General features: G+C 38.4%; 1 protein-coding gene across 4 annotated transcripts in view; it reads left to right on the top strand.

Annotated features, from left to right (window-relative positions):
* The window catches only part of LOC100013494 (cytochrome P450 4F3-like), a 30,932-nt gene extending 7,975 nt beyond the window's left edge, over positions 1–22,957 (top strand). For 2 of the 4 annotated variants that reach the window (XM_007489712.2, XM_007489711.2), the window contains exons 3-13: positions 1,643–1,787; positions 13,717–13,770; positions 14,262–14,389; positions 15,315–15,436; positions 18,648–18,918; positions 20,366–20,432; positions 20,706–20,835; positions 21,773–21,906; positions 22,050–22,114; positions 22,369–22,451; positions 22,635–22,957. In XM_007489712.2, coding sequence (XP_007489774.1) covers positions 1,643–1,787; positions 13,717–13,770; positions 14,262–14,389; positions 15,315–15,436; positions 18,648–18,918; positions 20,366–20,432; positions 20,706–20,835; positions 21,773–21,906; positions 22,050–22,114; positions 22,369–22,451; positions 22,635–22,845 — 1,410 coding nt within the window. In that variant the 3' untranslated portion in view covers positions 22,846–22,957. Of the gene's footprint in view, positions 1–1,642; positions 1,788–11,530; positions 11,676–13,716; positions 13,771–14,261; positions 14,390–15,314; positions 15,437–18,647; positions 18,919–20,365; positions 20,433–20,705; positions 20,836–21,772; positions 21,907–22,049; positions 22,115–22,368; positions 22,452–22,634 lie in introns of all 4 variants that reach the window. The other 2 variants (XM_007489713.3, XM_056822312.1) reach the window with 2 other exon arrangements.
* Positions 22,958–27,217: the final 4,260 nt, after the last annotated feature.

Here is a 27,217-nt window from a genome sequence, read left to right as displayed (position 1 = left end):
TAGACAGAAGTTTGTCTGGGAAAATTCTCTGGGTTTTATTAGACTGCAAAGTCAATATGCATCAATAGTGATGTGGTAGTAAAAAAATGAAAATGGGATGTTCAGCTGTATTGAGGTCCAGGGTTAGGGATTGCTGTGATTCTATAGGTAATCATTGCTCTGGAATGTTGTATTCAGATATACATTCCACATTTTATTTTCATTTTTTGTTATATCACCTTTTAAAAAGTTACCTGACACTTAATAATGGGATAAAAAAATTAGAAACAAAGGGGGCCTTATAGATTGTCTAGTTCACACTTTCACTGACATGTAAAGAAACTGCTAAGTATGCTGTACAAATTCATATTGGTATTCACTGGCAGAGCTGGAATTTAAACCCAGGTCCTCTGGTTCCAAATACAGGTTTGATTGTTCCAAACCATGCTGTTCATCAATACATTGCTTTTTTAATAGTCAAAATGCTCTCATGGGGAGAGCTGGGAGCTTGTCCCAGCTTGACCACTAACAACCTCTGTGGTATCAAGTAAATCAGTCCATCTCCCCATCAGGTACAACATTTCAAATAAGACATCGATAATTTGGAGAGTACCCAAAGGAAGGGTACCTGAAGCACCTGGAGTTCAGATCATAAGAAGATGAATTAAGGGAACTGTGGGTGTTTAGTCTAGAGAAGAAAGATTTCAGAGGGAAAGGGAAGCAGAATAAATATTTTCCAGAATTGGAAAGTATAAAATTTGTTCTTCTTGATCCCAAAGTGCAGAACAAAGAGAGACAGAATAGAAAACAATGGGGGAGAGTGGAAAAACTTTCTGGGTCTCTATTCAAATCCCTACTACTTATTGCATGTGTAGCTGTAGACAAAGTCATTTAACCTTTTGTCTTTTACTCATATTTAAAATGAGGCCACAAAGGTCCCTTCCAGGTCTAAACCTATAGTCTTATTCTCCTGAGTTGCAAAAAAAAGTACATTTAGACTTAGGATCATCAGTCCCAGGATCAAAGATTAAAGAGCTAGAAGGGACCTTACAGATGAGGAAAATGAAACACAGAGAAGTTACAGAATTATCTGAGGTCCCATTGCTAGGAAGTATCTGAAATGGAATTAGAATCCAAGTCTTCCTGATTCCAAGTCTCACATCCTAATAACTATGGTGACCCAAAGTAGAATGGACTGCTCTAAGAAATAGCAGTTTTCCCTCTCACTGGATGTTTTTTAAAAATGCTAATGATCCCTTTGGGGTTCAGTTATAGAGGTCTCAGCTGGACTAGATAGCCACCGATGTCCTTTTCAATTCTGAGATTCCATGATTTGGGGAGGATGGATGGGGAGAGAAGAAAGGAGAATAGATGGGGAAAAGAGGGAAGGGACAGGAATTATGGAGGGGATGATATAAGGAACAAGAGAAAGGGAGAAGGAAGAGGGAAGGGAGGAGAGAAATAGAAGTGAGAGATAAGAGGGAAAAGAGAGGAAATAGGAAAGTTAGGAAGGCAATAAAGGAAATCCCCACTTCAGGAAGCCATGTCTGAACTGGAGTGCTCAGGAGAGAGGAAAAAATTGGGTAGCTGTCATGAAGAGTTCTGTGAAGGCTCTGTAGCTTTTTTCTTGTGTGGGTTTCTAACCCCTGCTTGTTGCCTCTAGGTCTCCACTTCTGAAGAGGGCATTCGCTTTATTCAGGATGTGACTCGGCATTACAGTGATGTCTCCCTCTTTTGGTTTGGGCCTTTAATACCTGTGATCAGACTCCACCACCCCCAGGTCATCTCTTCCTTGGTTAATTCCTCAGGTAGGGCCTTTGGTTTTCTATGGGCCCTGTTTGGAAAGGGAGACTTTAGTCTTAGAGGGGGTCCAGCCAGGGTCAGGGTGAGGATCCAGGGGAAAGAATGTAGAGTGATTCAGATTCTCTTCCATTCTCAACTTCTAGGCTATTTTTGCCCAATATTAGGTAAATATTTTCATTCTCTAGATTTCATTATCCTGATCTATAAAATGGAGATGGACCTGACTTATCTAACTTATGTTTGATTCAATTCAATCTAATAAAATATGTAATGTGTTTATAAGGTTCAGGACTGTGCTTCTCACATAAAAAATAAGATGTTCCTTTGCAAGGAGCATTAACTGCTTGTGTAATGAAATTTAGCAGAAGTGGGACAGAGAGGTGATAATATACTTGTGGAAGAGTAAACAATGGTTTGACTAAATTTGAGTTTAAAAAGTTGTTGTGGTCACCATTTACAAAATTAAAGTTAAACTATGGGTTAGTAGGCTATTTAGTAGCTTTATTTACATCAAAGTGGGAAATATAGGAAGGTGATAAGAAAATATCATCTAGCTAAAAATACCCTAAGTCCCAATTCTAGTGCCTCCAGACCATAAAAGTGAATGCGAATCACCAGTCCACGAGAGTGTCTCCAGTCAGGCATTCCAACAACCAAAAACCAGCGCCAAAGAGGCTGTGCCACAAAGGGCAGTCTCTCACACAAAGGAGGTAAGAGTCTCATCTGAGTAAGTGTCCCTCTTTAGTGTCAGTCTCCAATGCAGGAAGCTGAATCTTCACTAGAATCCAAAGTCCAAATCAGGAAGCTGAAATCTGAAGAGCCAAAAGATACTTAAAACTGTCAAGAACCTTCAGTGCACACAAGGCCAAGACTACCAAGAACCCCACCAGACCTTCCTCTCACACTCCTCAAACTAAGAGCCACTAAGAATGAAGAGCTAGAATAAAGACCCCTCTCTCAGGCTTCAGCTTATATAGAGTTTTCTCCACCCATCAGCTCTCCTCCTTACATCTCAGTTATCAATTATAGCCTTTCAATTTGTCTAGCACTGGGCAGTGCTTGTGGCCTGTTAGGGCATGAACTCTCTTTGTTAGTGACTTACTAAGTATTAAGGAGGGATACTTAAGTTCTTGATTAACTTAAAATAGACAAAAGGAATAAAAATTTCCTTTCACACTTGCACACATAAGCATGATACATGTGATGAGATAGGGGAAGAAAAAGACAAAATGCTCTAAGAAAAATTGAAAATGGAGAAATCAACATTAGCTGGATGAATGAGGGAAGGCCTAGAAGTAGCAGTCTCTGAGGTGAAGCCTAAATAAAGGTAAAAGTCAGGAAGGAATGTGTTTATGATGTGTGGGACAGCCTGTAGAAATGCATGTTGATAGGAGAAGGGAGAACTAGATGTGGAGACCATTAAAAGTCCAATGTGGCTGGAGCTTGAATGTGTGATGGGAAGTAGGGAGTTAGCTCACCTGACCAGATGACAGGATTCAAAAAATTCTTGTGACAGTCAGGATTCAGAAAACCTTGATGTGTAAGAATATTGGGCTGAACTTAAGATGAAATTTAATGGAGATAAATTATATTTGGGGCCAAAAAGTCATTTTCTCAAGTACAAGATAGAGAAGCATAGCTAGATATAAAAGCTCATCTGAAAAAACAACAAAAAATCCTGTGATATGGTAACTAAGAAAACTAATGGGATCTGAGACATATTGAGAGGGGTTTGAGGTCCACAACTAGAAAAAAACTTGTACTGCTTGGATGTACTCTTCCAGTGAAGGACTCTGCCTTGGTTGGGCCATATGGAATATTGTATTCAGTTCAGAGTACCAAATTTTAGGAAGGGCATTGATAATGTGGATGATAACCAAACTGATGAAGGGCTTGGAATTCCTGTGATGATGTGGGAACTAAGGGGTACTTAGCCCAAAGAGAAGACAAAAATTAGAATTGTTTTCTTCATTTATAAGGGATTTATTGCAAGAAGTGATCTGTGGATTCTTTTAATTTCTATTTTCCCTTCTTGTTCAAGAATATCTGGGAAATTTTCTTTGATAATTTCTTGTAATATGTCTAGGCTTTTCTTTTTTGGTATTGACTTTCAGGTAGTTCAATAACTCTTAAAAGTCATACCTAGATATATTTTCCAGGTCAGTTTTTTTTTTCATTGAGATAGTTCATATCTTCTATTTTTTCATTCTTTTGATTTTATTTTGTTGTTCTTGATGTCTCATGAAGTCATTAGCTTCTATTTAACTAATTCTAATTTTAAATAATAAATTTCTGACATGATCTTTTGATCCTCCTTTTCCATTTGATCCATTCTACTTTTCACAAAACTCTTTTCTTAATTGGATTTTTTTTGTCTCTTTTCCAGTTGGCCAATTTTGTTTTTTAAGCTGTTATTTTCTTTTTGTATTACTTTCATTTCTTTCTCCCATTTTCTCATATCTGTATTATTTGATTTTTAAATTTGTTTTTGAGTTTTTCCAGTGCTTGAGACCAATTTCCATCTTTCTTTGAAGTTTTTCATGTGGTTGCTTGGATCTCACGGTTCCCTATTGATTCCATATTTTGCTCTTTGTCTCTCCAGACATTCTCTAGGGTTAGGTGTTTCTTTTGTTATTTGCTCATTTTCCCAGCCTTTTTTGATTGCGAATTGTCATATTAGTCAATCTGATAGGTGTGAGATGATTTCACAGAATTTCTTTAATTTGCATTTCTTAAATCAATAATGATTTAGAGCATTTTTTCATATGACTATATATAGCTTTGGCTTCTGAAAACTGCCTGTTCATATTTAACCATTCATCAACTGAGGAATGACTTGTATTTTTACCAATTTGACTTAGTTCTCTATATATTTGAGATATGTGGCCTTTTTCTAGACATTTGTTATAACAATTTTTTCCTTCTAATCTTGGCTGCATTGGTCTTGTTTGTGCAAAAAATAATTTTTAATTAAATATAAGCAAAAGTATTTACTTTATATTACATAATGCCCTCTAACTCTACTTTGGTCATGAATTATTTCCTTATTTATATTCTGACAGGTAAACTATTCCAATATCCCCTAATTTGCTTATGGTGCCACCCTTTATGTCTAAATAATGCACCTATTTTGACTTTATTTTCGTGTATTGTATGAGAAGTTGGTTTTTATTGTGAAGAACTTATTATTACAACAGAAAGACTTGCAAGCAAGTGCAAGGAATGAAAGCTTGAAGATCTGTAAATCAGGAAGACTCCAAAGGAGAATGTGGCCAGGAGGGAGGCAGTTGGAATAAGCTGGCCCAAAATTTTTTTACTCATCTCCTTCTTCCTTGGACTCTGAGGAAGGGGCTATCAGAGAGAGTTATTCTACCTTTCTGGTTATTGGCTTCTCCTTGAAAGACTTGTGGCACAGCTCTGAAGATCTTTTCAAGTTACTAACAATATCCATTAAAGACTATTCAACCTTACTTACTCATATTGAATTTATAATAGATTAGGGAACCCACAATTCCCTCTCTCCTATCACCACTCCTTTAGCCTTCTTCCTTAAAAATAAATCCCTGTTTTCAGTATTATAGAGTGAGATTAGTCTGTTAAAAGCTGCAGCCAATTTACCAACTCTGAATCACTGTTGCAACTAACAGAAGGAAACAGGAAGTGGGTGGGGGGGAGGAGAAGTAAGATCTCAATCTTTCCTATAACTGTATTTCCCTATGTGACTGTTCCAGCCTTTATCCTTACCTTAAATACCCTAGTAACTGAGCCTCTAACACAATATCTAGTTTCTACCATATTATTTTCCAGTCCTGCCTGCAATTTTTGTCAACTATTCAATTCTTCTCCCAAAATCTTGTATTGGTTTATCAAACATTACATTGTTATGGCCATTTACTACTGTGTATTGTGTACAATCTATTCTTTTGATCCAGTACTCTATTTCTTAGCCAATATTAGATTGTTGTGATGATTATATAATATCTATACAATATAATTTGTACTCTATTATAACTACTTCACCTTCCTTCACATTTCTTTTCACTAATTCCTGTGATATTCTTGACCTTTTATTCCTTCAGATAAATTTTGTTATTTTTTCTAGCTCTATAAAATAATTTATAATAATTTGATTGGTATGTCACTGAATAAGTAAATTAATTTAGGTCAAATTGCCTATTTTTTGTAATATATTGGCATGGCCAAGCAATGAACAATTGATATTTTTCAAATTGTGAAGATCTGACTTTATTTATGTGAAAAGTCTTTTATAATTGTTTACATAGAGTTCTTAGGTTTGTCTTGTCAGGTAGACTTTAGTGTATTTTATCTTGTATATAGTTATTTTATCTCTTGCTTCTTGGGTTTGTTGGTAATTTATAGAGGTGCTAATGATTTATGTGGACTTAGTTTATATTTGACAATTTTGCTCAAGTTGTTTTTCATTTTAATTAATTTTTAGAGAATTCTCTAAGATTATTTAAGTATAGCATCATATCATCTCTAAAGAATGATAATTTAGTTTCTTCATTGTCTATTCTAATTCCTTCAATTTTTTTCTGTTATTGCTAGAGGTAGAATTTCTAGTACAGTATTGAATAATGGTGAAGATTATAGGCATCCTTGCTTTACCTTTGTTATTATTGAGAAGGCTACTAGCTTATCTTTGTTACAGATAATGCTTGCTGATGGTTTTAGATAGATATCACTTATCATTTTAAAGAAAGCTCCATTTATTTCCATGCTTTCCAGAGTTGATTTATTAAAAATAGGAATGGGTATTGTATTTTGTCAAAGTTTATTTCTCCTATTAAGATAATCTATGATTTCTATTGATTTTGTTATTGATATGATCAATTATGATGATAGTTTTACTAATATTGAGCAAGACCTGCATTTCTGGAATAAATTTCACCAGGCCATAGTATATGATTCTTGTGATATATTGCTATAATCTCCATGCTAGTATTTTATTTAATTTTTTGTTACCACTTATTTTTGTATTGGTATATACCATAAAATGTAACATAGCAATAATTTGAGACATATGGTTTGTTATAAGTATGTAATAAATTATTAGAAATATGCTTATCCAAAAGAAACAAATTCTCACATTAGCTATGTCCAGAAATCTGTCTTATTTTTTCCCTTCCCCTATTTCTCTCTTCTCTCTCCAAAAGGCAGTTAATATGATATAGGTTGTACATATATTATAATATAATACATATTTCCCTGTTCATCACCGTGAGAAACAAGATACATATTGCCTACTGTTGATGAGCTACATGTAACTATATGAAAAATACTCTAAATCATTATTGATTTGCATTTCTCTAATCAATAATGATTTAAAGCAATTTTCATATAGTTACATATAGCTTTGATTTCTTCATCTAAAAACAGTCTCTTCATGTTTTTTACTTTTTATTGATTGGGGAATTGTTCATATTTTCATATATTTGACAAAGTTCTTTTTGTATTTTAGATTTGAGTCAACTATCTGAGAAACTATAAAATTTTTTCCCAACTTATTGCAGTTCTTCTAATCTCGGCTACATTTGTTTTATTTATACAAAACTTTGTCATTTTAATGTATTTAAAATTATCTATTGTACAATTCACAATGATTTCTGTCTCCTATTTATTAATAAATTCTTCCCCTAGCTGTAAACTGATAGATAATATGTTCCGTGTTCTTCTTATTTGTTTCTGTCTCCGTAGTATTTAATATCTAGTATTTTATTAAACATTTTTGCCTTAATATTCATTAGGGAAATTGGTTTCGAAAGCAGGCCAGCCATCTCTCGAAGCTGAGGGTTGTTTTCTGGCTAGGTAGGATGACTCAGGCAAATAATGAGGAGTGGGAGACAGCTGAGTGCTCAGAACCTGATGCTCAGGTGTCACAAAGCTGTTCCATCAGGCACAGGGTTCATGTTTATTATATATATAGCTCAAGGGTTATGTGCTTTTCTGGTACACAGTCATTTTTCAACATACACCATTTCTTGTAGGTAATTGGCTGTGTCACACATTAATTTCTAACAGATTGTTTAATTAACATTCTATGATCATCTTGCATATCATGTTGCTACAACAGAGAAATATGTGATAGAAATAAATGACATAGACAGGGTAACCAGGGGGTCAGTTCCCCCTGACCTGTGGGGTGATCAGATAAGAGCATCATTGTTGCTTTTAATCAGCTTTCATAATCAATCACAATTACTTAGGAGATAGGTAACAAAATATTTCACAGCTAGGTACGAGGTTAAAGGGTAACCTATGTAAAGGGTAAGTTTAGGTTTGAGACTGAATATAAAAATTATTGGTTGCCAGGGATTTCATTCCTTAAATCCCAAATGAAGCACTCAAGTAAGAATAGAATTTTATGGTGATTTAATTACAATAGGAGGAAGAAATTAAGAAAGAAAGAGAGAAAGAGAGGAAAAAGAGTTAATTTAAACTGCTCCAGCTCAGGCTGAGCCAGGCAGGAGTTCAAGGCTTTGGTCAATGGGGCCTCCCCTGAGAGCCAAGGGAAAAGGGAGTCAGTCTTATCATTCACCACGTGACCATCTCAAGGACACTGTCTGAGGGAGCTCCTCCAGGATTGAGTTTCAGGATTGAACTGGCACCCAGCCTCCTCACAGGAAGTGATGAGAACTCCAAAGGCAGTTCTCTACATCACTTCCTGTGTCTCAAATGTGCCAATTGTGGCTCAAGCTTGGCTTAGGACAGCCCAGGGGACAGTCAGTTGTTCCTGATTTGTCACTTGCTAACACATGCCAGTGTAGTGTGGGTGTGTACATTCCTGGGTGCTAGACTAAGCAAGATAGAGAAATTCTAAAAATCACACTTAAGACAGACCAGAATCAGGAATTTCCTCAATTTTCATGTTACTTTTTTCCAGTGTTTCATTAAAGCACCTTAACAATGTTGCCTGGTTATTGTACACAAACAGATTCAGTTAAGTGTGTCACATTAGCTTGTGCTTTGAGGAGTGATTGATGTGCCTGTGTGTTTGGCTTGCAATGGGTGTGGAGAATCTGAATGTAACTCTGCTAAGAGAGAAAGGAGAGGGTAGTGGGTAATGATCTTTAGATTTTTAATTCTGTGAATATGATCTTTGGGGTATTATTCTAGGGAAATTATAACAGGACAAATGAATAAATACTGTGAGTATTTGCTCTCATCTGTAACTGGTTTAGAACAATAATCCTAGCTAGTAGTAAGGGAAGTTGGTGGCATAAGTCACATAGAGGGGATTGAGTGAGTGCCTCATCTTTTCTGAAGGCTGCTTTGCAGCTTTCATTCTCCATCTGAGACTCTATCAGACAGCATGGATTTGATGGCTTCCCACAGATTGGTTTCTTTTTTCTTTTTCTATTTTTGTTTTCCCAGATTTAGATGTCAGCACCATATTACTGTCATAAAAGGAATTTGGTGGAATTCCTTTTTCACCAATTTTTCCAAATATTTTATGTAAAATTTTAATTAATTATTCTTCAAATGTTTGGAAGAATCCACTTGTGAATCCAGATGGGGATTTTTTTCTTAGGGAGTTCATTGATGGCTTATTCAATTTCTTTTTTCTAAGATGAGGGTATATACATATTCTATTTCCTCTTCAGTGAATGTGGACAATTATGTTTTTGTAAACATTCATTTTGCTTAGATTGTCAGATTTATTGGTGTATAATTGGGAAAACTAGTCCCTAATGAATGCTTTACTTTCATCAGGAATACTTGAAAGTCCTTAATTTCATTAAATATTCATTTTTTTTACTCTGAAGGATTATATTTAGTTTTGTTGGATAGATGATTCTTGTAATTCAAGTTCCATTGCATTCGGGAAAATTATACTCCAATTCCTCTGATCCTTTCATTAAAAGCTACTAACTCCTATGTAATCCTGACTGTGTCTCCATGATATTTAAATTTTTTTTGGCACCTTAAAGTATTTTCTTGTTGGTCTCCGACCTCTGGCATTTGGCTATAATATTCCTGGGAGTTTTCATTTTGGGCTGTCTTTCTGGAAGTAATCAGTGGATTCTTTCAATTTCTGTTTTACCCTCTTGTTCAAGAAAAATGGGGCAGTTTTTTATAATTTCTTGCAATATGATGCCCTTTTTTTCAATCATGACTTTCAGAAAGTCCAATGTATCTTAAATTGTCTTTCCTTGATTTTCCAGGTCATCTTTTCTATTTTTACATTTTTCTATTTTGTCATTCTTTTGATTTTGTTTTGCTGTCTCATAGGGTTATTAGTTTCCCTGTGTCTAATTCTAATTTTTAGGAAGTTATTTTCATCAGTGAGCTTTTGTGCCTCCTTTTCCATTTGGCCAATTTTGCTTTTTAAATAGTTTTCTTCTGACAATTTTGGTTTGGATTTTTCTATTTTTTATACTTCCTTTACCAAACTGCTGACTTTTTTATTCATAATTCTCTTCTATTACTATAATTTATTTTCCAAAATTTTTATTCCTCTCATATAACTTTTTAATTCATTTTTTAGCTTCTCTAGGAGTTCTTTTTGGGTCTGACACCATTTCACATTTTCCTTTGAAATTTCACATAGACATTTTTATATTGTTTTTCTCTTCTGAATGTGTTTTGGTTTTTTTTTCTGTCATCATAGTAACTTTATATGATTAATTTATTTTTATTTTATAATATTTTTGTTTTTTGCTCATTTCCCCAACCTATTTAATTTTTTTAAAATTCATGCTATCATCCTGGGGGGAAGGGGGTGCTGTCCCAAGCTTGTTGGGTGGTGGGGAGAGGTTTGTCTGACTTTGGGCTTGTATGCCTGAAGGCTGCACCAGCAGCCATTTGGACCTAGCTGCCTGGAAGATCCTTCTGAGGAACACTTTGGTTTAGGTGCATATGGAGCTGGGATAGGGTACTGGGCAGTAGAGCTTTGGGAATGGCTTATTGAGCTAGGCATATTTATGGCTTGCCTGGATGCTTTTTGCATTGGATTATACTCCTTGCTTATCTTGCTGAGACAGACCATTCCTATAACTGTCTCAGTTGTCTTGGGTGGAAAATTGTTTAACCCCATCCTTTTGTTGATTCTGTAGCTCTATAATTGATTTTGAGACATTTTTAAAAGTAGATTTTTGGAGGTGAATTTGGAAGAGCTCAGGAGTTCCTGATTTTTCCGCCATCTTTATTTTGCTTCCCTCTTGGACTAATCAATTCTACTGGAAAGATGACTAACTCTGGAGTCAAGGGATCTGGGCTCAAATCCCTTTCTGATGTTTAATAACTAAGTGACCTTGGGCATGATGCATAACACCTCCAGACATTAGTTTCCTCATCTAGAAAATTATGGGATTCTAATTCTGAAGTTCCATCTAGATCTAGGATCCTGTGACCCCATGAACCAGTTTGGGTCATGCTTGAAGCAAAGTTAATGCTTCAAATAGAAGGAAGGGCCCAGATACCCAGAATTTCTTCTCCTTCTAGTGTTCTACCAAACTCTTTCAAGGTCTGTATATTTCCTTCTGCCATGGATGGAAGAACTACTCCCTTATTTTCCCCTCTTCTCTTCTTTACTCTGTCATAATTTCATGGGAGGATGTATTCTGGGAACTCTTTTCTAAGTGAGTTAACAGAATTGAGAGGGATGGAGATATCAGAAAATGGGAAGACAGTGGCTCTAGGTTCCTGTCAGTTTTTCTGCTCATCTGGCTCCTTGCTCCTCCTGCTTCCTCAGGTGTGAACCCATCCCTCTCCATTCTTCCCCCAGATTCATAGTTCTGAAGAGGGCTTGCTGTACAATCAGAAACTAGTCTGCACCTTCAGAGATGTGTGCTGCTTGTGGATAGGGCCCTGGTGCCCTGTGATACGTATCTTCCACCCCAGTTACATCAAGCCAGTCCTCCTGGCCTCAGGTAGATGTTTCTCCTCTGTGCTCCACCCTTTTCCATCCCCTTCTCATTGAAAAGCTTGACTACTGAGGTCTCTGTGTTGCCTGCCTGCCCTAGAGAAGGAGAGATGGAAGTAATGACCAGGAATCCTTCAATCAAGCTCTGTAAGCGACAAGGGAATGGAGAATGTTGGTTCAGGCAACTTTGTCTCCTGTTCATCTGGTTCCCCAGGAATCTTACTCATTTAGCCAACTGAACTGGCAGAATTGTATGACTGAAATGCATCTTATGCCTTTGCGTCTGACCTGCCTATATCTGTGATTTGTCTGGGTTCAAGTCTCTGGCTGCTTAGTTCTACATCCAGAATGTATCTGAGCTATGTTGATGTTGTGTTTAGGATCATGTCTTGGGGTGTTCAGGGCCTCGACTGAGTTGTGTGTGGGCTAGATTTAGGGCTCCATGCAGCCATATCTAGTGTGTCTCTGAGTTGGGTTGGTGTCTTATTTGGGGCCATGTTTCAGACTGTCCTGGGCCATGTCTCAGCTTTTTTGGGAATATGTTTGTGTCATGTCTCAGACTGATCATGGTCATGTCTAAGCTGCTTTTCTTGCTATGTTTGGGGCTTCCTAGAACCATATCCAGAGTATATCTGATCTGTGTCTGAGTTTTATTGGTGTCATGTTTGAGATCATGTCTTAGGATGTTCAGAGTCAAGTCTGAGCTGTGTTGGTACTATATTTAAGGCCATATCTCAGGCTGGTAGGACTACATCTGGGCTGTGTGTTACTATGGAGGCTGCAGTTTGGGATCATATGTGAGTTATAATGATGCCAGATTTTAGGGGCATATCTAGGCTATCCTTGTGACCACATATAGGTTATATCCAAAGCCATGTCTAGAATGGGGCTAGAGCTATATTTAAATTTATATCCAGAGTATTTTTTCTAGGGTTGCATCCAGGATCAAGATTAGGAGGTTTGGGGATCATGTTTTTGGTAGGGGAACCTGGCCTTTATCTCAACAATATATCTAGATCATCTCTTGTGAGACAAAGGTTGATGGAGGGGGGAGTTACTGATGCCTTTTGGAACTATGTCTATAATTCTGGGTCATGTATCCATAGATATTATATTGGAAGCCCTGGGACCAAGTGTGGGAGGGGGATCTGTACTATGTGAGGCATATCTCTAGGATGATATCTAGGGCATGAGAGCAGACTGGCATAATGGATAGAGGTCTCTCATTGGAGTTAGAAAGACTTGGGTACTTATACTATCTCTGACATATACTAGCTACATAACTATAGAAAAAAACAGTTAACGTCCTAGGGTCTCACAAAATTCTGAGATTGTAAGCTTCAGATGAGTGGAAGATATGCAATGATGTCTAGAACTTTCACAATGGAAATTCTCTGCACCAATAAAATCAGAAATTAATAGGGGAGAGAGAGGCAAAAATACGCAGGTTATATCCAACACCATGTGCGCATTTTGTCTAAGTCCATTTTTAAGTCTGTGTCCAGAGTATATATGTCTGGGGTTCTCTATAGGGGCATGTCTTGAGGAATGTTTGGGCCATGTCTATGGTGTGTCTTGGCTCATGTCTATAATTTGTATGGTCAGTGTTTGGGGATGGATGGTACCTGATAAAATGTGGATGCTATGTTGGCAATGTTCAGTCAACTCTGGACCATATCCAGGGTACTTTGCACCAAATCTGGGACCTTCACTAAGTTGTTTCTATTCAGCATAGCCAGATGTGTCTGGTCATAATACTATCTCCACTCTCCTTCCCCTGTTGTCTGCATAGCCAGGCCTCTTTTCTAACTCCTCTTTTTTGTATTCCATTTTTTTTTTTGTCCATGCTGGGCATAGAGGGGAGGTAGAAGGGATGACTCAGGAAGGGAATCTCTACATGCTTTCCTCCCTGACTTAGAGATTGGGCCCCAGACATAGTTGACCTCTCCTTTCAACACTTCTGGGCTGTTATATGCTCTTTGCCCTTCCCCTCATCCTTCAATCATATGGTTATGTCAGACCTCTAAAGGATCTCGCTCTTTCTGCAGCTTTTATTTTACCCAAAGACGACTTCTTCTATAGCTTCCTGGAACCCTGGCTGGGTGAGTGATGTCTAGGAATAAGATCTGGGAAGAAGACAATGGCCAGGACATAGAGGATGGGTTGGATTGGTCAGGAGAATTTAGGGATGTATATCTGTGACCTGAGAAATTGAGGCTTGAGATGGGGCCATTGTTTGGAAATCTGGGAGTTAGGCTCTGGGGATTAGGTATTTGAAGTGATGGAGGATGAAGCCCTTGTTTTAGTGAAAATGGGACTTGAATATTGATATTTGGGAACCGTAAAGGGGAACAGACCATCCCCTTGCAAAAAGCTCTAGAATTGGGAGCAAATGGTCTAATGGGTTTAAGGCTAGGGAATTTGTGATGGGAGGTGTGGGCTGAGGATCTAGTATTTGGGATCTTGAGGCTAGGTTAGGGGTAAGGTTGGGAAAGTGAATAGAGGGTTGAGATGAGGGTCAATTGTCTGGTCCTAGGGGCTGGGATTGAGGCTGAGACCTAGAGATTGATATCAATCACTATCTTTCTTCCAGGGAATGGATTGTTGCTGAGTAAAGGAGACAAATGGAGCCAGCACCGACGCCTGCTGACCCCAGCTTTTCACTTTGGCATCCTCAAATCCTATGTGAAAATCTTCAGCCAGGGTGCAGATATTATGCATGTGAGCCTGGATTATCTGGGGCATGATGGGAGGAGGGACCTATCCAGAGTTGAGACTGCACAGTAGTCTGGATTCTAATAGACTTAATGGGGGCATTCTTAGTCAAATTTGAGTTTAATGGGATTGGGTTTGAGAAACATGAATGCCAAGTCCATGGTGACCATCAGCCAGGAGACTCTTCTAGGACTTTACAGGTAAGTTTCTAGTCCACATGTCCTCATCTCCTCCAAATATCTTGGGAGGTATAGATGGCAATAATTATCCCAATTTTACATATGATGACGAAAGATCTGAAAGATGTAGTCACCTGTCCAAAGTCACACGGTGTTTTAGGGGCAAGGCTAGAACTAGCTCTCAGTTCCTGACTCCCAGCAGAGATGCTTTCCATCTCAAAGACAACTTCTCAAGGTGGCTCAGAACCCTGCTATTTACTGTATTGCAAACTAAAGACATTGTGCATGACATTGTCAGATGACATTCGCATCTGTAAAATGATGAGAGAGTTCACTAGATGACCTTTCATGTTCATTGTAGTTCTAAATCTATGATTTAATATCTCCAATCCTTTCTGAGAACTCTGGGAGCTCCCTGACGTCTGGGAGAAGGGCCTAGGTATGAGTTTAATGGGGAAACTGGGTAGTTTCAAGTACATATTGTGAAAAGTATTCTTTACTGAATGAGGATAATTTTTCATGGTTCCAGTAGCAGCAGAAGACAGAAAGCCTGGGAGAGATTCTGCAAAACACAATAGATCTTTAAGGAAATCTTTTAGGTCACTGATTCCCTTGTTCTGAGTGCCTGAAGGGGCAGGGGCCAGTGAATCAGGTTCTAGGAGAAGATCATCACCAACACTAATCTCTCTCTCTCTCTCTCTCTCTCTCTCTCTCTCTCTCTCTCTCTCTCTCTCTCTCTCTCTCTCTCATAGGCAAAGTGGAGGCGTCTCTGTGCTGAGGGCAATACTCGCTTGGACATGTTTGAGCACGTCAGCCTCATGACCCTAGACAGTTTGCAGAAATGCATCTTCAGTTATGACAGCAACTGCCAGGAGTGAGTCTTAGCTTGGCCCTTGGCTGTGCAGACTCAGGACCTAGAGATGAAGAAATGAGAGCCCCAGGAAGTAGGGGGAGAACCTCAGAACTGGTTGAATGTTTAGTGTTGAGGATGGAATCTGGAAGGGTTGGGGAGGAAGAGCAACTTAAAGCTAATATGGAAACATGAATGAGTATGAGAGGCCATGGAAAATGTGTTGGATTTGGACTCTTAAAGACATAGGTTCAAATTTCAGTTCTCCTATTTACTACTGGTATGATCTTAGAAAGGTTAACTTCTCTTGGGCCTCAGTTTTCTCATCTATAAAATGAGAGGATTGGACTAAAGGACATCTGATATTCAATCTAATTCTAAATCTATGTTTTAATGTCTATGATTTTCTTCTGAGAGCTCTGGTTGCTCTCTGATACCTGGGAGAAGGGTCTAGGTGTGAGTCATGGGGAACTGGGATAACTTCAATTATATATTAAAATATTTTTTATTGAATGAGAATAAGCTTATTTTTCCAATAGTAGCAAGAGACAGAAAGCCTGGGAGAGATTTTGTGAAACATAATAGGCCTATTGGGAAATCTTCTGGATCACTGGATTCAACCCAAAAGAGACTTCAACAAGTTTAATTAGGGTGATCCATTTATGTAGACTCTCCCTGGGTTTGCACCCTAATGAGTCAAATAGGTTTCTAAACAGTTACAAATATGGACATTCACCTGGCCAGATTCAAGCCATTAGCTACCTATTTTGCCTATAATTGCTCTGGCAATTATCTGGGTCAGATAGTAGTCATTAGTATAAGTGGAACCAAGAGAGACCCTTTAGTTCATTTTGTCTTTTTTTTTTTTAACAATGTCATTAACACATGTATATCCTACACCTTCTGCCATTGTCTTCTCTCTCTCAAAGAGAGTCATCTTGTCATGGACACTTCCCCAGACTAGGCATTCTAAGTTATTTTGTTTGTTTCAACACCAACCATTCACATTTTAGATGGCTCCAGGATAGGCATACTGTAAGTATTAAACTAAGACATCTGCTGGAGGCAAAGCAGACCTCTGGAAAGCCAGGAAATAGAAGTCCAGGTTTGGAGGTCATTTGTTCTGATCTCTTCCTATTGACCTTTCTGATTTTTCTATCTCTCCCTCATTCATTCCTTTTCAACCATTTCTTCTTCTGTAGAACTGCACTTTTATTGATTCCTTTAGTGCTTAGCCCAGCGTCTAGCACATAAGAAGTACCTAAATATTTGTTGACTTGTTCCTCTTATTCTCCTGTTGCCCTGAACATGTGGAGTGCTAGCAGGGGTTTTTGTGGTGGTGGAAAAAGCCAAATTGGGAGCGCAATGACCAGATGAAGCCACAGGGCAAATTACTACCTTGGTGATTAGGGAAGGCTTTATTGGAGGAAGTCCAAGTAGGAAGGCAGTTGATGTGACTTAATATAACCATTCAGGGTACTGATTCACCAGGAGGACAGCATTAGAGGGTTCAGCTAGAGTTCTTAAATAGAGATCCTAGAAGGCAGGGAGTCAGCCTCAGTAGGATTTAGTAACAGGTAGCTGAGACTGATCCATAGTGGTTAGGGATACTGTGTAGGGCAACATACCATAAAAGGTCTTGAAAGAGAACAAGATGGAGTTCCATTCTAGATGGATCCTACTAGTCCATTGTGAAATAGTATAGAGTAGTGGAAAGAGTTCTAGTGTAAGAGAGAAGACTTGAATTTTGGTCCTGACTTTGTAACATCCTTGCCATGTGATCTGGGCCAAATCATTTAATCCATCTGTGCTTCATTTTCTTCATCTGCAAAAGGAATATGATAATGTTTGTACTTCCTTCTTCCCAGAGTTACTATGAGCAAAGTGCTCTGTAATGCCCAATTCTTGTGGTAGTCACCTCTGAGTCAGCTATATAGTACAGTCAGAATACCATCTTGTTAGAACAAAGATCAAAATTAATGCAAAGCAGAGAAAAAATGTCAATAGCTGGTATTTCCACAGTGTTTTAAGGCTTGCAAAATGCTTTACAAATCTGATTGAATTTAATCCACACCACAACCTTGGGAGTGTAACAGTTAAAATTTAGGAATATGGGAAGACTGAGGCAGGTAGAAATTAGTTCCTCTCTGCAAGGAGTATTATATTTTTTAGAGGTTTATTAAGGATTAAAGAATATACAAGTAAGAAACATATGCCTAGGCCAGAGGCCTAGACAAAATAACCTCACATCATGGAAGAATTGCCTCTGCTCCAAAATGGAAGTCCAAAAAAGAGCCCCAAAAACCTTTGCCACCAGCTTAAATCCTTCCTCCATCTCAGCCCACCTCAGAATTCCTGTGAGATTACAAAGCATTTTGGGGAAGTGGAGCAAAGGCTTGTGGGGATTGTAGTCCTGTATTCAAGTCTATTGTTTACAGGAGGTAGGTACTATAGAAGTACTAATATACTAATATACTAACCCTAACCTTATAGAAGAAGAAGAAGAAGAAACTGAGTCAAACCAAGGTGAAGGCACTTGAATTTTGTTAGATAATTGGGAAGTATCTAAAGCAGATGTTAGGTCTACTTGACAAGTGCATCTCATTATTAATTCATGGCTCCATCTAGCTGGATCTATCAGTAATTATAGGAAACAAAATCAATTCATTTAATAAAATGAAGAGTTTTGCATGACAAAAAGAAATTCATTGAAAATAAAAGGTAAAGAAACAGATTGAGGAAAATGTTCCAGAAATATTACTAGCAAAAATATGACATAAAAATAAGAAATTGATTCAAAATTATGAAAATGAGAACCATCCTCTGTTTTTCAGTTGATAAAGTACATGAACAGGAGTAAAGATGGACTCCCTGGTCCCTAATAGGTTCCCTAGAGGTATTAAATAACTAGGCATAGGCTGTGACAAAACTATTGCCTTTCTTATTCCACAACTCAATGGCACTTTCATCCTGTTATGTCAATCTAGATTGTCAGTCACTCCACTTGGCTCCTGACCTTTGAAGCCAGATTCTCCTCTTTTCTCTATAGACACCAAGAATAACCAGGCCTTGGGGAAGTCCTTTTCCATTCCCCACCAGCTAGGTAGAGACAAGGAATATTAACTGGTTTAAAAGAAAATTATTGAAATTGTTCTGGGTCATATGTAGTCTGAGGGGTAAGAGTTCTCTCCCTACTGAACCTGGCCTCTGACCCTGGGTTTCATATTTTCATCAGGAAACCAAGTGCCTACATCTCAGCTATCCTGGAGTTGAGTTCCCTTGTGACGAAGCGTTTCCAAAAGCCACTTCTATTCTGGGATGCCTTGTACTCTCTCACCAGCGAGGGAAGGTGTTTCTCTCGTGCCTGTCGTTTGGTGCATCATTTCTCAGAAGCTGTCATCCAAGACCGACGCCAAATCCTCACCAAACAAGGGACTGAATCCTTCCTTAGGGAAAAGGGCAAAAGAAAGACCATGGACTTCATAGATATTCTCCTATTGGCCAAGGTGAATAATGAGATTGGGGAGGAGAAATCAAAGGAGAGAGCTGACAGCTTATGGGGATCCTAAAGAAGAGAGGGATAGAATTTATAAGGAATATGAAGGAGTTTGCAGAAGGGAAAGTCATAGTCTTAGATATAAGAGCTAGAACGCAATATGGAATTGGCTGTAGTCTTGAGTCAGTAACAAAAAACTACCAGACTCTTGCTCACTTCTTCAAAAGCTATCTGAAGAGGATGTACTATCCCTCTGAATGGAGAATGGAATAGTTACCCCCTCACTGGTTCTAGATATATTAGCAGAGTCTATGAGCTTATATATATATATATATATATATATATATATGTTATTCATATATTATATTTATTTTTCAATGGGTGAGTATTTCTAGTAACATTGAAAAAAATCTCCTTCATTTTAGGTATATAAAGAGAATATTTCTAATTCTAGGTGAAGTTAAAAGTATTACTGTGGCTGATTCTAGATTTATCTAGGCATATAAGAGACATTGCTAGAATTCTAAATATATCCAAAAGTAACTCTGTAATTCTAGGTATATCAGAATGCTCTCAAATGGCCTAGATTTATCTAGAAATATCTCTGTTTTGGTTCTCCACCTATCAAAGGAGGTTCTAATGAAATAAGTAGTTGAATGGATAGATAGATAGATGTCATTGATAAATATTGATTCAAAAGAAGGATGGACACAAATGTAGATGAGAAAGGGAGAGAGGAGAGATAGAAGGAGAAGAAAGAAGGGAGGAAAGAGAGAGGGAGAAAGAGGAAAGTAGATAGAAAGAATAGATGTAGGGAGGAAGAGGAAGGTTCCTGAGGCTATTTTTAGGTATATTAGGGAAATCTCTTAGATTCTAGGTATACTTAGGAGCATCTATTGATTGTTTCTAGATATATCAAGAGAGCTTAAACATACTAAAAAGACCCAAAAGTTGTGATGATTCTCTGAAATATTCTCACTGGTTGAGAGTATCTTCTAATTTTAGGATTCTTTGATTATCTGTCAGTCATTTCATCTAGTTTCATCTGGGCAGGTTCTGAGATTCTAGGTACATCAAGGGACCTTAGTGTTGCTCCAGGTATCATAGGTGATAGGGAGATTAGCCTTAGGGTTCTTATGTGGCAATAGGCACATTATATATAACTTACTTGTTCTTTACAACAACTCTGTTTGGGACTATCTCCATTTTACAAATGAGGAAACTGAAGTAGATGGAGAAATAAAGTTATTTGCCCAAGGTCATAGGACCAGTGTCTGAGGCAAGATTTAAGCTCAGGTCTTCCTGACTACCAAGTCCTATGCTCTTCCATTGTGCCACCTAAGGGAGTAGTTCTAGGTATAATATGATTATTCGGGGGGTGGGGATTTCCTTAAGCCATCTAATCAGGTTCTCTTGGAAGTCAAGGGACCAAGAACTCAGACAAGGGTTTGTTCCAGGATAAAGATGGAAAGACTCTGTCAAACAAGGACATTCAGGCAGAAGCAGACACTTTCATGTTTGGAGGTAAGCTTCAAATGGGACAGAAGAAGCAGAGCTGAGGATCCTTGTGAAGGAGTTTGTATTTTCCATTTGTATGCTACTCCTGATATCAGTCCCACTGATCCTCGCTTGAACTAGGGTTGACCTGGAACCAATCCTTTGCCCCAGATTAAGGATCTGGTGCCAAGTAATCCTGGGGACATGGGCATGTTCTTCCCTCAACACATAATGAACCCCACTATTGCCTTATACTGCTTCTCAGGGATTCTCACCCTTTCTTTCTTTCCCACACCCTAGGGCATGACACAACTGCTAGTGGCATCTCTTGGGCCCTCTATAACCTGGCCCAGCATCCGGAACACCAAAATCGCTGTCGCCAGGAAATAGAGGAGCTCCTGAAGGGCCGTCAGCCAGAGGAAATTGAATGGTCAGTGTGGGCTAACACTAAGAATGGAACCCAGGGCTGAGGGGAACCTTGAATATGCTGGAGCCGGCTATAACTATAACAAGAGTTCAATGTTAAATTGTCAGTGTGAGCGTTTATACCTCAGAAATCAGTTATCAGGTCTTGATTTCTTGTTTTGTTGACTGTCTAGATTTGAGAAAGAAATGCAGAAAATGTAAACTTAAAAGTATGTTTATACATATATGCCCTTTCCCTCCCCAGTTTGGTTGTTAAACATTTACCAGTATAGCCCTCTATTGCTCTATAAGCATTGCTTGAGCTCAGCAAGAGTGCATTAGAAATCTCAGAGAATGATGCCATCACCATATTGGATGTGTGGTGACTAATAATAATAATTGGTCTGTATATTGTATTTTAAGGTTTGCAAAGTACTTTATATCCATTATCTCATTTGCACCTTACTATGTCCTTGGGGGGAACCTCTAGGGATGGAGAGAAGGTGACAGAGGCTAGCCCATTGTTCCATCTGGTTTTAGCCCAGTGTTCTCCACAAGTTAAGTTGGTTACTAGATTCGTGTTGGGGTTTTGGTTAAATTTCCCTCGCTACTACCCAGAGCTAAAATACTGGGAGATTTCTACACTCAAGACTCAACTTTAGGTCAGGTATTCCCTCCTATACACCCCTCCCCCAGTTTTCTCTTCTTTCATGGTCCCATCAATATCCTCCAAGTTTGGAATGTAAGAGTCCAGAGACAGACTGTTATGCCACCTCTTTCCCATATTTGACATCCAGTGCTTCATGATCACTGAGTATCAGGATAGCATAGACTTTGCCTGTCTCTCAATCTCTGATTATCGAGGTTTTGGATGTTAACACTGTCCCTTCTGCTCCACTTTGGAATGGAGAAGAATCTCTTCCTCTTCACTTTCCTGGAGCTGACAGGGTTCCTTTCTCCAGGGATGATCTGGCCAACATGCCCTTCCTGACCATGTGTATCAAAGAAAGCCTCCGGATACACCCACCAGTTCCCATGGTCTCCCGCTATTGCACCAAGGACATCCAGCTGCCTGATGGGCGGGTCATTCCCAAAGGTTCACTTGTCAGGGCCTCACACCAGAGCAAGGGGAAGGGGTTAGAGAGGTCTTAGGGGACCTCCACAGAGTCCCACTGGGGAGGTTGGGACCATAGGTAGTTTACAAGCTATATTAGGTTCTCTCCTCATTCTGGCCCACAGGGAACATTTGCCTGATCAGCATCTTTGGAACTCATCATAACCCAGCTGTGTGGCCCAACCCTGAGGTATCTTTGCTGTCCTTTTATAGAAACTCTCTGGGCTGATCAGAGCTGAAGAACAGGGACATTCATGGGGAGGGGGTAGGACTCTATTCTAAGCCAAAGTATAAAAGGCCTGAAGGCAGGAAAGGCTTTGATTATCTTAGTAGATGTCTAGCTGTCTTGAAGATGAGTATCCTGAGGAGGAGGGAGGGTTTATGTCTAGGATGAAGAGGGTTCTGGGCTACCTTAATCTGTCTCTGATCCTGTGAACACTCCAGGTTTATAATCCATATCGCTTTGATACCAACAATGCTGAAAAGATACCACCCCTGGCCTTTATACCCTTCTCAGCTGGACCCAGGTGAGCCAATTCTTCCATTTTTCCCCTTTCTCTCTTCTTGATTCCCTCCTCCCTGAAGTCGTGACTCTATTTAGGCCAATGTGGGAATTATGCCTATCAGGGGCCCTATTCCTATATTCCAATTCTGTGGAAGGACCCTGGGGCCAAGACCTGGGAACTGCCAGACCCTCCTCATTTGAGCAGGAATTGCATCGGCCAGAACTTTGCCCTGTATGAGATGAAGGTTGTGCTGGCCCTAACTCTGCTGAGGTTCCGAGTCTTCCCTGATGACCACCCAGTCCGAAGGAAGTCAGAACTGATTCTCAGAGCAGACAATGGTTTGTGGCTGAAGCTGGAGCCAGTGTTGGGCCCTTCAGGTCCTGAAAAACCCCTCTCATCAGTCTCTCAGGAATGATGGCTAGACATATTTTTCTGTCTTTGAACATGGAAGCCTGTGGTCTACCTGTCTTGCCAGCCATGTTTACTTTGATTGTAATTCTTCTAAATAAAAATATTTCAGCATAACATAATGGCTTTCTCTTTGTGTTTTTTTTTGTGTAGAAGACAGGAGGAAAAGGGCCAGGAAGAGAGTCCAGGATTCAGTGTTCCTAATTTTGGACTCACATCTTCCAGGTTTCCATCCAGTCAGAGTACAGATCATAAATCTAGAGCCAGAATAAACCTCAGAAGCCACTGCTGGCTTCATTGTCTTCATTTTACAAATGAGTAAACAGAATTAGGGAGGTAAAGAGGCTTGCCCAAGTCTCACACTGGAATTGAGGTCCAGAGCTAGTAGATCTTTCTACTGAAGCCTTCCCATAGACACACAGCTACATCTCTCAAACTCATTCAAATTTTATATTCTAAATCCCAGTGCTAATGCCCTCAACAACAATCCACATAAAAATCCATTTCCATATAACCCAGAGCCAATTTACCCCATACCTACAGCAGCATCTTGCACAGGACTACACAATCACGGACAACTGTATACCAGCCTAACTTCTGGACAATAACTACTCCTATTTTCAGTCTATGGGCTTATCCTTACTCAAATGTGAGATCACCGAGATTCAGTGTTCTGCAGCAGGATGGCACAGAATGAATGGAAAGAGTACTAGGCTTGTAATCAACTCAGAAAGACCTGGATTCAAATCCTATGTTATAATTCATTTCTTTCTTCTTTAAAAATTTTTTAAAATCTAACCCTCCTCCCAATTACTTGTAAAAACTATTTCCAACATTTTATAAAGAATTTTGAATCTTATATTCTCTCTATCCCTCCCTCCCCTTCCACCCCCCAACTCATTTGAGATGGTAAGCAATCTGATTGAGATTTTATGCACGTAATCATGTAAAACATTTTCCCATGTTAATACTTTTGTGGAAGGAAACTCAAATAAAAATAATAAGAAATAATGTGAAAAGAAGTTTGCTTTGATCTGGATTCAGACTCCATTAGTTTTTCTGGAAGCAGATGTCATGTTTTTTTTTTTAATCAGGAATTTCTTGGGAATTTTTTGGATCATGGTATTGCTGAGAATAGCTAAGCTATTCATAGTTGTTCATCTCATTCACAGTATTGCTGCCTCTATGTACGGTATCCTCCTGGTTCTGCTTACTTCACCCTGCTTTGTTTTCATGCATTTTTTTCAGGTTTTTCTGACTATCTCCTGCTTGTTATTTTTTATATCACAATGGTATCCCATTATAATTATATATACTATAACTTAGCCATTCTTCAATTCATGAGCATCCCCTCACTTTCCAATTCTTTGCCCCCACAAACAGAGCAGCTTTAAATATTTTTTATTTAAAAGTCTTTCTCCATTTAAAAATATCTTTGGGATATAAACCTAATAATAATACTGGTGGGTCAAAGAGTTTCACTGTTTTTTAGTCTTTTGGGCATAGGTTCAAAGTACTCTGCAGAGTGGTTGAATCAGTTCACATTTATTTTCTAAGTTAATTGTTTTTCCAATGAGATATTTCACATTTTCTTCTATTTTTTCATTCTTTTGATTTTGAGTGTTTCTTTATGTCTCATGGAGTCATTAGCTTCCACTTGCCCAATTTTAATTTTGAAGGTAAGATTTTCTTTTTTTCCTGAAGATTAAAAAAAATCTCAAGAAAATTTTATTTTATTTTATATATTTTTTATAGATTGTTAATTTTTAAGTGAATAATATTATAAACTGAAAACCCCAAAACATAAACCCAAATAAACAATTGAAAATCACATGCTTTCATCTGTATTCTGACTCAAACAAGGCTTTCTCTGGAGATGGGTAGCATTCTTTGTCATAAGTCCCTTAGAATTGTTCTGGATCTTTGTTTGTATGGTAGGTAAGTTTATCACAGTTATCCATAGTGATGCAACCTGGCATAGTGGAAAGTCTACATGACTTAAGGTCAGAAAGATGTTGTTTAAACTTTACTTATAGCTCTTAATAGCTTTGTAATAATGGGTAAAGAACTATTTTGAGCTTTATTTTTCTTCATTTTTTAAAGAGGGGGGCTTTTTTTTTTTGTATCTTCAGTTCTTAATACAGTAATTGGCATATAGTAGACACTTAATAAATGATTGGTGACCTGCCTGGACTCTTCTGTAAAGACAGTTTATGAGGTTGGCAGGAGAAATCTCTGACTTCTACTATGGGGACCAGCCTAGATCACACAAAGGGCAACTTGATCAAAGGGTCTTGGAGGCAACTGAGATGGTGGCAGTAGCAGCACCAGAGTTTGGAGCTCTCTGCCCAGAGATTGTAAAAGGGTTAGATGGATGGTCTGAAAGAGATAACAAAGGACATTGAACTGACACTGTGTATAGGACCTGGTATTGTTTGGCAACTCTATTGCCTGTAGGCAATTCTGGGTTGCAATTCCTCGGTGGAGAAACAAACACTATTTATTACTTGTTGCCACAGGAGAGTAGAGACCCTTTATTCATAAAGACAGAGTATAGACTAAGAGACCAGTGAACACATTTATTCCAGGATCATATCACTTGGAAGCACAAAAATCTTTTAAATTCCCAGAGATAGTTCTGAAAATAGTAGCATGAAGCTTGGGACAATGCCTACCCAGCCCTCCCCCAATGTTAAAAAGGCCACATAAATTCATTGGAGAAAAAAACACATTCAAAAGCAGGATTAGATAAATGGAAAAGGAGGTACAAAATTAAAAGAATGGAAAAATTAGGAGAAAATGTAAAATATCTCATTGTAAAAAAAAAAAAAAGCTGTCCTGGAAAATAGATATAAGAGAGATAACTTAAGAATTATCACTTAAAAGCCTATAGATACCTAAAGGCCATAAATCAAAAAACCAAAAACAAATCCAAAACAAAACTCTACATTTTATATTTATTTTTTTAAAATATATTTTATTTGATCATTTCCAAGCATTATTCGTTAAAGACATAGATCATTTTCTTTTCCTCCCCCCCCCCCCCACCCCCCATAGCCGACGCGTAAGTCCACTGGGCATTAGATGTTTTCTTGATTTGAACCCATTGCTTTGTTGATAGTATTTGCATTAGAGTGTTCATTTAGAGTCTATCCTCTGTCATGTCCCCTCAACCTCTGTATTCAGGCAGTTGCTTTTTCTCGGTGTTTCCACTCCCATAGTTTATCCTTTGCTTATGAATGGTGTTTTTTTCTCCTGGATCCCTGTAAGTTGTTCAGGGACATTACACCGCCACTAATGGAGAAGTCCATTACGTTCGATTATACCACAGTGTATTAGTCTCTGTGTACAATGTTCTCCTGGTTCTGCTCCTCTCGCTCTGCATCACTTCCTGGAGGTTGTTCCAGTCTCCATGGAACTTCTCCACTTTATTATTCCTTTTAGCACAATAGTACTCCATCACCAACATATACCACAGTTTGTTCAGCCATTCCCCAATTGATGGGCATCCCCTCATTTTCCAGTTTTGGGCCACCACAAAGAGCGCAGCTATGAATATTTTTGTACAAGTCTTTGTGTCCATTATCTCTTTGGGGTACAGACCCAGCAGTGCTATGGCTGGGTCAAAGGGTAGATATTCTTTTAGCACCCTTTGGGCATAGTTCCAAATTGCCCTCCAGAATGGTTGGATCAGTTCACAGCTCCACCAGCAATGAATTAATGTCCCTATTTTGCCACATCCCCTCCAGCATTCATTACTTTCCTTTGCTGTTATGTTAGCCAATCTGCTAGGTGTGAGGTGATACCTCAGAGTTGTTTTGATTTGCATCTCTCTGATTATAAGAGATGTAGAACACTTCTTCATGTGCTTGTTAATAGTTTTGATTTCTTTATCTGAGAACTGCCTATCCATTTCCCTTGCCCATTTATCAATTGGAGAATGGCTTGATTTTTTGTATAATTGATTTAGCTCATTATAAATATGAGTAATTAAACCTTTGTCAGAGGTTTCTATGAAGATTTTTTCCCAATTTGTTGTTTCTCTTCTGATTTTAGTTATATTGGTTTTGTTTGTACAAAAGCTTTTTAGTTTGATGTAGTCAAAATTATTTATTTTACATTTTGTGATTCTTTCTATATCTTGCTTGGTTTTAAAGCCTTTCCCCTCCCAAAGGTCTGACATGTATACTATTCTGTGTTTACCCAATTTACTTATGGTTTCCTTCTTTATGTTTAAGTCACTCACCCATTTTGAATTTATCTTGGTGTAGGGTGTGAGGTGTTGATCTATTCCTAGTCTCTCCCACACTGTCTTCCAATTTTCCCAGCAGTTTTTATCGAATAGTGGGTTTTTGTCCCAAAAGCTGGGATCTTTGGGT

This window comes from Monodelphis domestica, chromosome 3, assembly GCF_027887165.1.
Source record: "Monodelphis domestica isolate mMonDom1 chromosome 3, mMonDom1.pri, whole genome shotgun sequence".
Taxonomy (NCBI): Eukaryota; Metazoa; Chordata; class Mammalia; order Didelphimorphia; family Didelphidae; genus Monodelphis; species Monodelphis domestica.
This window is presented reverse-complemented; position numbering and strand designations above follow the sequence as displayed.